General features: G+C 38.1%; 1 protein-coding gene across 3 annotated transcripts in view; it reads right to left on the reverse strand.

Annotated features, from left to right (window-relative positions):
* LOC128859787 (GATA zinc finger domain-containing protein 10) overlaps nucleotides 1-12,492 on the reverse strand; it is a 150,945-nt gene that overhangs the window by 21,178 nt on the left and 117,275 nt on the right. For all 3 annotated transcript variants that reach the window (XM_054096869.1, XM_054096867.1, XM_054096870.1), the window contains one exon: nucleotides 7,607-7,707. In XM_054096869.1, coding sequence (XP_053952844.1) covers nucleotides 7,607-7,707 — 101 coding nt within the window. The remainder of the gene's footprint in view (nucleotides 1-7,606; nucleotides 7,708-12,492) is intronic.

Below are 12,492 nucleotides of genomic sequence, written 5' to 3' on the forward strand. Positions count from 1 at the left end.
CACAATCTAATTAGCACCAATTTAATGCTGACAGAACGTACATACATACATGTAGCGACTACACAGGTACCCTCATATATGGCATATACAAAATTCATGCATGGTAGAGCCTGACATACATGCACTACTATGTACATATGCACATACATATTTACGTGCGTCAAAAGCGTTAACAAATTTCGTTGTTAGTGGCATGCTACAGCGTTCTGCTTTCATGACTTTCAATTAAGTATGCATGTACATCTACTATGTATTTGTTGCTATTATCTTTACTTTCTCATCCCGTAGTTGGAAGCAGCCAAGTAAAAGTGGTTAGCTTGGCTTCATTTGTTTCTTTATTAGCTTGAGTAGTAAAAGTGTTGTAAATAGATCGCTCACTAATTGGGTGCCCTGCCGATAGGATAGTTGTGCTATTGTTATTATCGACAATGAGGCTAAGGTTACTCAAACTCACACTTTTACGGTCAAGAAAAACAAAGCAACAAACACACACAAATAAAACCATGTAGGTAGAATAAGGTGAAGGTGTAAAGGAATTTGAACAAGGAAATGTAAAACTCTGCAGAAATGGGCATAAACATACATATTTGTATAGAGTGCAAGTGATTCAAAAGAGGCACGTATTTATACAAATGGTACTCTTTCAAGGAATCTCAGTATTACGCGTACATCAGCCATTAAATATAGGTACATATTTCCTTTTAATTACTTCCATATACGCCTGTGCTTATATACCCGTATGTATAAGTAACTTTTTACTAACTTTTTTTCAAAAATGCACCGATTTGTTAATATTTAATTTTTCCGATTTGTTCCAACCATAAATGCACTCTTTCTGGTTAAGAATCTTCTTGAATTTGAAATGAGATGAGTAGAAGTCTCAAAATCACCTACGCCGTCTGGGTCCAATTTTTCGAGAAGATCATCACGGCATGAATGGCATTTTTATAATAATAAATAAATTTCAAGTACATATATGTATGCACTTTTATGTGACTTCCACAGGTGTAAAGTTGTAACAACATGGCAGCACAGTATGCCACTTTGTTGGAGCTAATAAAGGAGAAATCAATCATGGCATTGATACTGTAGTAACCCTTCCAGTTGTAGTAGAGGGATTTTTCTTTAGTGGGGGAAATACTTTTTATGTGCGTCGCATTCACACGCAAAATGATGCTAGGAAATCTATATTTCAGATAGAATTCCATCGTGCTTTGCCGTTTTTCATTGGCACTCATGTCGAGATTTACCCACTGAGAGCTCAATCGTGTTTGTAGTGATACCCATATGTCTTTTAGTACATAGCTAAAATGTCGACTGCACAATTGGCACGTCGAAATCTTTGCCAACTCTATGCTGATAGCCTCCCACCGCAAGAAACCATAAAACAGAGGATAGTCGGAGAACTGGAGTTATGGAAGTCGACCTCGTTGAGCTTGCACTGTCTTCAATTAAACTCAAAATGTATGTAAATGCAGCTTTATTTAACTGGTAATTTTTGATAAACCTGTTTTAAACCGTATTTAAGTAAACTGTTTATTTAACAAAAAGTCGAGCACTTACATTGGTTCGTCCATATCGAGAGGATTGCTGGCATCTCTCAATATTTTTCGCTCCATTTCCTTCTCTCACTTTCCTTCTCCATTAACATAGCCGCGCATGTCAACGAATACATTTTAATTTGAAGTATCAGCTAACTTGATAAAAAGCTTAAAGATTATTTGCTAAATTTTCTTGTTTTCATTGAAGTGAGCTGTTGTCGAAATATCAAAATTTGACATTTGAGTTTGGCAGCACTTTTTTCGTGTTCACATGGAACCCACGATTACAAAGTTTTCGTATTCGTAGTAGAAATTCGTATTCGAAGGTTTTCTACGACGAATTCTTTGATAGGGCTGAATACTTTTATTAATGAAGTTAGTTTGTTTTAATGTAAATATAAAAAAAATATTAATTTTCATTCGAAATGGTCACCATTTGTTTTTACAGAGGCCTTCAAACGATTAGACCATTCAGCTATTGCAGCACGCACGGTTTCCATGAAAATTGACGTCGCTGCTCGAGCCAAATATTGTCTGAGACTCTCCAAATTTCTGTTAGGTCTTCGACAAGCCTTGTTTTCCAATTCTGACCATAAACTCTTTTAACACCTTCTTCGCACAAATGAAGAGATGTAACGCTTTTTCAAGACACTCACGACAAAGTCTTGTATTACTTCGGTCTGAATCATTGGTATTTCAAGAGCTCTGTAAATATTTTTATAAAAGCATTGCTAATTTTTTACATATGCAAAACTAATTTGTAAAATATCTACTTCAGTTCAGGTATGAGTTCATATGTAATTGATTTCAGCGACTGCAACTCTAGCTGCCCATTATCAACTTAGTTTACGACTACTAATACCAAAGCGTCTATCCATTTAGCGGCAATTAAGGTGTCACAATATTAAACGTTCTTAATTATTGCGTAAACACAATGTGGCTTTTAATAAAATGTATGTATTTTCAATGCAAAATAGATGGCGCAATAATTGCCACATAAACCTCAGCTACGCAGTGTCAGTTAGTCAGTTAATTAATTAGCCATTCAATATTTACACACGCAACTCACGCCTTTTTCGGCCATTTAACAAATCACTTGTTTAAATAAAATTTAACGTTGACGTGCATTTTGTCAATGTTTAAAAAAGCAAACAGGCATCTTAATTTAAACTGAAGTTCGGGTAAAACAAAAACACCGAATACTCTGTACATATAAATAAATAGACTACACACAGATGGCGTTGATTTATTGCCACTGAAGCTACAATTAGGCGAAACCTAAAAGGTACAAAATGAGTGAATCTCTTTGTCGTAGCAATTAGTCAATATTAGAAGCGACTTAACCCAATTCGGGTATTAAGTACTTGCGCATAGCTGTCAAAATACGCGCATCAAAGTTCGCACCTGCATGCACATAGACACATGTACGTATATGTATATGTAGTTGTGACTAAAGGATGACCTTTAAAATTAAGCTAAAGTGGTTTTTATACGCTTTTACGTATTTGAATAAAAAGCATGACACAAAAGAAAAAAATAGCTACCGCATTAAATGCGCTGTGAAATAAACTCGTCCAAAAGCGAAGCCCGGAACACTAAACTGCATAGAGTTGTGTGAAAATTAATAAACAATAACAAAATGCTAGCGATAGCGATTTTGTATATGCGTTTGCAGTAAAGAAATACGCGCGATGAGGAAATATGCTCTATATGGTATACACCTATGAAATGAGACTTTCAGCTATTAGTTCATAGATGTCGCTAGGAGTATTTTTAAACCTTCCTAAATATCTTGTTTGTTTCGTCTGTCATCTGCCAACAATACTCAGTTCATTGTTTGTTACGTTTCATACAACAATGCATTTTTGTCGCTCTTGCAGGGTTTGATTGAAAAGTAATGAGCCTTATTTTTTTTAAGCAGTTTTATTAAACCTTTTGGCTTATACAACTAATATTCTTCAAAATAGGACCCTTGAACGTCAATACACCGCTGGTAGCGGTTCTTCCACTGCAGGAAACATTTTTTAAACTCATCCGCCGGAATCGCGTTCAATTCGGCTGCCACAGTTTTTTGGATCGCCTCGATGGAGTCGAAACGCCTCCCCTTCAGCTTTCTTTTCAGGCGCGGGAACAAGAAGAAGTCCGGAGGGGACAGGTCTGGGCTGTAGGGAGGGTAGGGAATCACCGGAACCCCCACCTTCGCCAATGCAGAGGTGCAGAGGAAGGCGGTGAGCGCCAGCGCATTGTCGTGATGAAGGGTACAATTGTTGACGAGGTCGGGCCGAACCCTGGCGACGTGGTTTTTCAGCCGAAGGAGCACTTCTTTGTAAAATGCCGCGTTTACAGTGCTTCCTGGAGGTACAAACTCACATCTTCGTCTGTTTGCGTCTTCGAAGGCCTTCCAGATCGCTGTTCGACTTCGACGTCCTCCCGGCCTTCCTTGAACGACTTGTGAGACCGTTTTTTTACCTGGGCACTGGACTGAGATTGGTCCCCGTAAGCCTCCTTGAGTAGCCCAATGGTTTCGGTACTCGTTTTGTTTAGCTCTACGCAAAATTTGATCGAGTAACGTTGCCCCAACGATCGCTGCATTTTCGCCACTGCAAAATCCCAACACACTTTTACAACAGCTTTCACGTGCGGAGCGATGTTGACTGCACCGCTGTTGCCAGCGAACTGGGACCGATTTCTAGTGGAAGGGGAAGATCCAACGATCATTTTCCCCCACCAGCCGATTCGGTTGATCGCTTGGCAGACGCTCAGCGCGGGAAGGCTCATTACTTTTCAATCAAACCCTGTATGCTCAGCTAAGGAATAGAATAATATTTCAAAATAATAATAAAAAATATATTAAAAATATTTTGAAAAAATCTATTTTTTGGTACTGCTATTTTTGTGTTCGCACCTGTACATTTAATATATCGGCAAATCCAATATTTATTTATTCTCAGAAACCTTATGAGATATCGATCACTACAGCCATCTACTGAGAAAATAATAGATTTCGTTTTTCACAAGGTTACGGGACAGGTCCGTTGTAATACCACTGTGCTACATGGGAACCTCAGTTGCTTTACTTCGAGGAAACATTTTGTGGCTCTTATAAAGCGGAGGATTGGTCCCATCCCCACGCACAGCAGTTCTGTAAGAGAATTGAAAAAGTATTTACCTAGACAACCTGCTCTGATTTTAGCTATGACTGGACAGTTGCAAAGAAAATGCTCAACTGTTTCTTCCACTTCCTCATCTCTACAACTTCTGCAATATTCATGGGAGAAAGCTCCTAGTCTCAAGGAATTCCTGCCAAATTGCCAATTACCGGTTATACAAGCCACGACGTTCAAGATATCCTCTCTTGAGAAGCTAAGCAGTTCCTTTGCCTTTATTTTGTTGTTTTGCGGCCATAGTAGCCTAGCTGTTATGCGTCTACCTTCATCTCTCCAAGACCTATTGACCTCTTGCATAATGTTGTTTTTCATTATTAGTTTGCTCGTGGCCATAGGTACCCCAATGGTAAGTTTATCACTGAACAGTTGAAGAGCATTACCCGGCTAGCTCATCGGCTTTTCAATTTCCCTCAATTCCTCTGTGCCACGGAACCCAAATAAGGCGGACCTTGAATACGACTCTAATATCATTTAGAGCTGTCCGGCGTTTCTGTGCTACCGTTGATCTTACTACAGCCGCATTCATTGTTTTAATGGCCATCTGGCTATCCGGAAATATTTTTATTGTAGTTTTTGTTACGGCATGCGTATTTAGATACATAGCCACTTATTTTACAGCTAGAACTTCTGCCTAATAGACGCTGCAGTAGTTCGGTAGTCGAACGGATAATCCTAATTCCTTCGAAAATACTCTATAGCCAAGATTGCAACCATATATATAGAAACTTGATTCCTTGGCCTGGGTGTCTGCCACTCCCTTCTTCACGGTATACACGTCTTGAACAGTCTGTCGAAGTTGAGTCTAGGAATAGAATAGTATATTTCTTGTTCGTGACTATTCAGAGAGTGCACAATTTTCCCAAACTAATATTTTTTCAAAGTACTAACCACAGCGCACAGAATACTACTGAAGGCTTCTTTATTTTTCGCGATTTTGACAACCGTCTGTCGTCAGCGCTGCAGATATACAAACAAAAGGAAGAGAAGACACACCTTTGCAAATATTCAGTGAATGGCATGGTGATTTGAAGATTCGTGGTTTTTAAATAATAAAAAAACTAAAAAAAGTTGTGTGCCGTGTATTAAAATGTGAGATCCAAATGCGATTTTTTAACTTACCTATTTTGCCGATGGGTTGGTGCGTGATTACCATTCGGATTTCACAGAGAGAACGTAGGTTAAAATCTCGGTGAACACCAAAATTAAAGAAAAAAACATTTTTCTAATAGCGGTCGCCCCTCGGCAGGCAATGGCAAACCTCCGATTGTATTTCTTCCATGAAAAAGCTCCTCATAAAAATATCTGCCGTTCGGAGTCGGCTTGAAACTGTAGATCCCTCCATTTGTAGAACAACATCAGGACGCACACCACAAATAAGAGAAAGAGCTCGGCAAAACACCCAAAACTGTACAATGTACGCGCCAATTATATATATATATATAGCCGATGTCGCCGTGGAAAGAAAGTGTGTGTGGGTGTGCGTATAATTTCTTGTGTTTGTCAGTTTTCATTACTTTCGCTTCCTTTTCCTCTTCATAAACAGCTAATTTATTTTACCTTTTTTGCATATCTGCAGCGCTGACGTTACAGCAAATTCAGAAGGCGCAATCTTTTATTCTATCACTCTGGAGGATTAGCTGCCAAGGCCTTGTGGGTCACTCTTTGCATTGTACCATAAATGAGTTTGAATGTGGATTTGAATTTTATATTGCTTTATTTTTTAACGATTTAGCGTATTTAAGATCAATCTCTTTACAGAATGCTTCTACAAGATGACGCAAAATTATTTAATTAATTAAATAAATTTATAATTTTTGCAAATGGCGACGTACCACAATCATACTTGACACTTGTGAACTCGACAGCTGCAGTAAACAAACAGCATTGCTTGTCTGTGGAGCGTAAAGGTCAAAATAAATGTTTCCATCAGTCAAAATCATTTTTCCTTTTTTTTTTTTGTTTTTTTTTTTATTTTGGGAAAAACATATTGAAAATTAAAGTTCGATGATTAACTTTGCGCCACCTTGTATTATATTGCAAGCTACTTGACATGCGACATAATAATGAGAGTTTCATTACATTCAGTCAATAACGCAATTCAGTTCCATAATTCATATGGGTCCATCGAAAGGTGCAAGTGAAATGAGGTAAGCTGGGGATGAGGTAGGAGAACTCGTTCCATTCTTAATTACATACCATTGTTTGATTAATTGGCTATTGACAATTTAATTTTTATAACCAAGAATGAACAAAACTTTAAAAATCTGATTATTGAGCAAAATTAATTGAAAAACTCCATGTAGGTATTTACAAATACAAATCGTGGTTGCTCAAATTACACAATAAAATATAAATTTAAATTTATTTAAAATCTTCATTCCACTTGCACTTGCAACCCACAATTTTCTGTGAAGGCTCATAAAAAGCAAACTACATCACCCTCAGCGGCTATAACATTGCAGCGCTTCGCCTCAATCGTAACGAAATGCAGCAAAGTGTTATTCTAAAATTTATTTACTGTTTGCATTACCTACACAAATAGCCGTTAGACTGTCTGAACGCTTCATGAAAAATGTATTATATGGCTGTAAAACTGCAAAATTTTATTGCAAGATTCCCATGACTTTATTATATTATTATTTCAGTGCAAAACTTGCAGCTGCTGAATGCAAAACATCAAAAAAAAGTAAAATAAAATAAAATCAAATAAGAAAAGAATGACCAAGAAAATTGAAAAAATGCCGTTGACGGTTTTTAGTCTAGATACATGCATAAGCACATATATATATGTATGTATATATAGACACACATACATATGTGCATAATACTCAAAGTGGTAGAATATTTTAAACCGAATGTATTGAGACAAAAAGTCAACACAACCGGTATCCAGCTTACCTTGAAGAAGATGCCGAGGTAGTAACGCTTCTCGCCCAGTTTCAGCAGCGGCATTGTCCATTTGTTCGTATACTGAGACTCGTCCACACAGTTCGGACAATCTGCGGCCGTACATAGTAGCAGCGATCCACCAATTCAAGTCACACAAATACATATGCAAGTAAGCATGTTTTAATCGGCGAGCAAGTGGGCAAACCACAAACGCAATGCAAATAAAGAAGAGAGAAATGAAGAGCAATTAATTACAATGGTTTTTTGAAGCAGAACTGGTCAGCTGGTTATATAATAAAATGAAATTGAAAAACCAAATAACAAAATATAAAAAAAAAAAAAATATTACATACTTCGAAAAGGGTGTTAAAATTAATTGCAGTGACAGCTTTGCAATTTTACAATTTTCCATACAAATTAAGCAAATTGTTTTTATGGTCGTTCAGATTATATAAATTTATATTTATTGGTCTTATTTTGTATACATTTCGATATCGCAATGATGTTTGGGGGACAGGACACGTAAGATTTATTTAAAAGCGTTTTTTTTTTTTTTTATGTTTAAAGTTATATGGTATTGGTGTACTTCACAAAATAGCCGGCACTATTTTATATCAATTTATAAGTAAAAAATGAATCATTGCTGAAATGAAAATGTGTCGGATGAAGCTTTTTTCATTCGCGGTTAGTAATAAGCAGAGCAACACAAAATATGCTCTTAAAAATTTATTGAAGCGCTTAAGATATGCCATTAAATTTTAAATATCTGCTACAAAAATGCTTTTAAATCCTTAAAGGCCTCAAGTTTAAATATATATAATAGGACTATGAATAAGTTCGTGCGGTTTTTTTTCGAAATTTGAAACTTTATTGACGTAAAATGGTTACAAATTTAATATTCAAAATATTGTCCATCGCTTACTACTACTTTTTCCCATCTTTCTGGCAATTCACGGATTCCCTTTGTGAAAAATTCGGTCGGTTTTGCCGCAATCCACGAATCGATCCATTTTTTGACTTCATCGTAATTACGGAAGTGCTGGTCAGCCAGGCCATGTTGCATCGATCGGAAGAGATAGTAATCGGATGGCGCAAGGTCTGGACTATACGGCGGGAGGGGTAGGACATCCCATTTGAGCGTTTCTAAGTATGTTTTGACCACTTGTGCAACATGTGGCCGAGCATTGTCATGTTGCAAAATAACTTTGTCGTGTCTATCGGCGTATTGCGGCCGTTTTTCTCGCAGTGCTCGGCTCAAACGCATCAATTGTCGTCGGTAGACATCCCCCGTAATCGTTTCATTCGGTTTCAGTAGCTCATAATACACAACACCCAGCTGGTCCCACCAGATACACAGCATAACCTTCAGGCCATGAATATTCTGCGCCGACGTCGATATTGAAGCATGGCCAGGGTATCCATACGTTGCCCGACGTTTTGGATTGTCGTAATGGACCCACTTTTCATCGCCAGTCACAATTCGATGCAAAAAACCCTTTCTTTTGTGCCGTTGAAGCAGTTGTTCGCATGCCATAAAACGGCGTTCAACGTCTCTTGGCTTCAATTCATACGGCACCCAATGGCCTACCTTTCGGATCATTCCCATGGCTTTTAAACGTTTGGAAATGGTTGATTGATCAACTCCCAAAGTTTTTGCAACCTCTTCTTGCGTTTGAGCCGGATCTTGATCGAGCAATTCCTCCAATTCGGTATCCATGAACTTTGGCGGCGCACCCTCGCGTTCTTCGTCTTCCAAGCCAAAATCACCACTTTTAAAGCGTGCAAACCACTTCTGGCACGTTCGCTCAGATAGAGCATGCTCACCATAAACTTCCACCAAGATACGATGACTTTCGGCTGCTTTTTTCTTCATATTAAAATAATGAAGAAGAATTCCCCGCAAAAACACATTATTTGGCACGAAATTCGACATTTTCAAGTGTGGTAAAAATATTGTTGTTTACGCTTCAAATAAAAAACTTATACTGACGTTTGTGTCTACGACAGTAGCTCTCCAATGAATGTTTGGAAATGTGGATCGATGGAATAATAATCAAGTTACGCCATCTGTTGTAAAACCGCACGAACTTATAAATAGACCTATTAATTGGCGCGTATACCCTTTTTGGGTGTTTGGCTGGACTCCTCCTCCTATTTGTGGTGTGCGTCTTGATGTTGTTCCACCAATGGAGGGCCCTACAGTTTCAAGCCGACTCCGAACGGTAGTTATTTTTTATGAGGAGCTTTTTCATGGCAGAAATACACTCGGAGGTTTGCCATTGCCTGCCGAGAGACGACCGCTATTAGAAAAATGTTTTTTTTTTTATTAATTTTGGTTTCACCGAGACTCGAACCAGCGTTCTATCTGTGAATTCCGAATGGCAATCACACACCAACCCCTTCGGTTACGGCCGCCTGCAATGTGTTTACTAGCTTGTTGACAAGTCTTCACAATTTAGTTGTTACTTATTTATTTTTTATGAAAATATAATTCAATTTCCTACAAAACTCATAAAAATCGATTTTTTCTAATATTCTAGCCTCCGTTGACGCTATACGGTTAGATTTTCAGGAAAAAGTCGTCAAAAATTGGATTGAACTCTTAGCCGCGGTGAACATATGCCGGATATGGTACAAAAAAAAATAAATGCCGTCGAATTATCTACCAGATTATAATAAAAAAACTAAGTTGCAAACCTAGTGGGAATTTACAAAAACCTCAATAAATCTGCATACAAATTTGAAGCGCGCAGAAAACAGACGGCTAATATTTCTCCATTTTTGGTAAGTGACATCGAAAAATTTCGCTAGCTTTTTGAGAAGCTCTTTTGAAGCTTCTCGCCCAGACGTTTGATACCACTTGAGGTTTCGCAAGCCAATTATTTTATTCATGTCTGCTTTACACAGGAAACGTAATAAGGAAACCATTACTGGAGCGACCTGAAGCTATATCTCTTCAGTAGCAGTGGTCTGTCTCTTCAGTAGCAATCCCCAACTATTATGTGAGTTACTGTAGAGATAACAAAAGTTTTTTCTAACAGCGACAAGATATCGGCAGGCAATGGCAAACCTTCCAGTGCATTTCTGTCATGAAAGTGTATAATTGAAAAACATCTGGCTTTTCAAGGGGGCACAAAATTGTAGTTTCCTCCATTTAAGGCAAACATCAAGATCCACTCCGCAAATAGCAGGAGGCTTGGTTGGTGTCCACTTATGAGAAAAGTTTAAAAAAGTTAATAATAGGTATGTTAGGAGAGTGTTAGGGGAGTGTTAACGTGTTATCGGAGGGTTGTCTGCTAAAGGGAAAACAAATTTAAAAAAAAAATGTAAGCATTTTAGGCATGTAAAAAGTGTCCGCTCATACGACACGCAATCCAGACATCGGGCGAGTAGGTGAGTGAGTGGAGAACGTATTGAATACCACAAATTTTTGCAAGAAGGTCAGACAGTCAAGAAGAACTATTATTTGGGTGTTATTAGACCTTTACCTTAAGCGATTTGTCAAAACAGAAAGGATTTGTGGGAAAATAACTTGTGGATTTTACCCTATGATAACGCACCGTCGCATAGTGGCATCATTATCCGTGAATTTTTCACCAAGTACGAAAGGAATACCATCCTAATATGGTTCCGTGCGATATTTACCGTTCGATCAAGTCCAAAAACCACTACGGGGAATGTTTTTTAACAGTTGAAAGGATGTAATGGAAAATTCAAAAACGGTTCTGATGGCTATACTTCCGCTTATGGGAGGTGTCCCCTTAAGAGAGGTGTCCCTTAGAAGAAAGTCCGCTATATGTAAATAATATATATTTATATATATATTCTATATATTCTATAGTAGGAGTTATTCCCTCTTCTTGGTATCGGTAGACAAATGGAATTCGGAATCTTCGCTTGACCATGATCAAAGCCACATTCTACAGGTCATTCATCACGCTCTTTATGTTATATGACTGTGCAATATGACAAATGATGAGCAAAGAGAAGAATATACCTGAAAGAGCTTTTCAACGAAAAATCGTTGGCACTGTATGTAAGACCAACGAGACCAACCGAAAAATATTGAATTATGTTCCATAGGAGCTTTACAGTGACAGAGATAATACAAGCTCTATGAAAATATAAAAGCTCTGTTGAGTTTTCCATATCAGATCAGAATACACCTGGTATCACTAAGCGAAGCAATTTTGCAAAGCAGATCTTTTTTTGATTACGGCCCACACCGACAAACGCGGTTTTATCAACATAAAAAAAAAATTGATTGCAGAGGCTTATATTTATTGACTTTCTAATACTTATATCCACAAACAAGGGAAACGCACTTATGCCAGTGTTTGGTTCAGCTCACGATACACTTCCGGAACTCTATTTTTGCATTACTTCCTTTCAGTCATGTGGAGTTGCCTGGGGAGCACTCCCGACCCAAAGCAGACAACTGCTTGGAGGTGTAGGTAGTTTGTTTAACCATCACCAAGCTAGGATAGGTGGGCTAGCAACCTACTTATTATCTTAATTGCTAACGAATCGTCAGATTCACAGCCTTGACCCCCTATGCTCCCCAAAGAGTTAAAGGAATATATATATATATACCCCCATCTATATATATATATATATACTGGCTGAGCTATTCAAACATGACGGCAAGGAGCTGGTAAGATGCATGCATCAGCTTCTATGCAAAATATGGTCGGATGAAAGCATGCCTGCCTATTGGAACTTAAGTGTCAATCCATGAGAATGGCGATCCTGCAATCTGAGCCGATTACCGCGGGATTAGTCTTCTAAATATCGCCTATAAGGTTCTAGCGAGCGTATTGTGTAAAAGGCTGAAGCCCACCGTCAACCAACTGATTGGACCTTATCAGTATGGCTTTAGACCTGGAAAGTCTACC

Source organism: Anastrepha ludens, chromosome 4 (genome assembly GCF_028408465.1).
Source record: "Anastrepha ludens isolate Willacy chromosome 4, idAnaLude1.1, whole genome shotgun sequence".
Classification (NCBI taxonomy): Eukaryota; Metazoa; Arthropoda; class Insecta; order Diptera; family Tephritidae; genus Anastrepha; species Anastrepha ludens.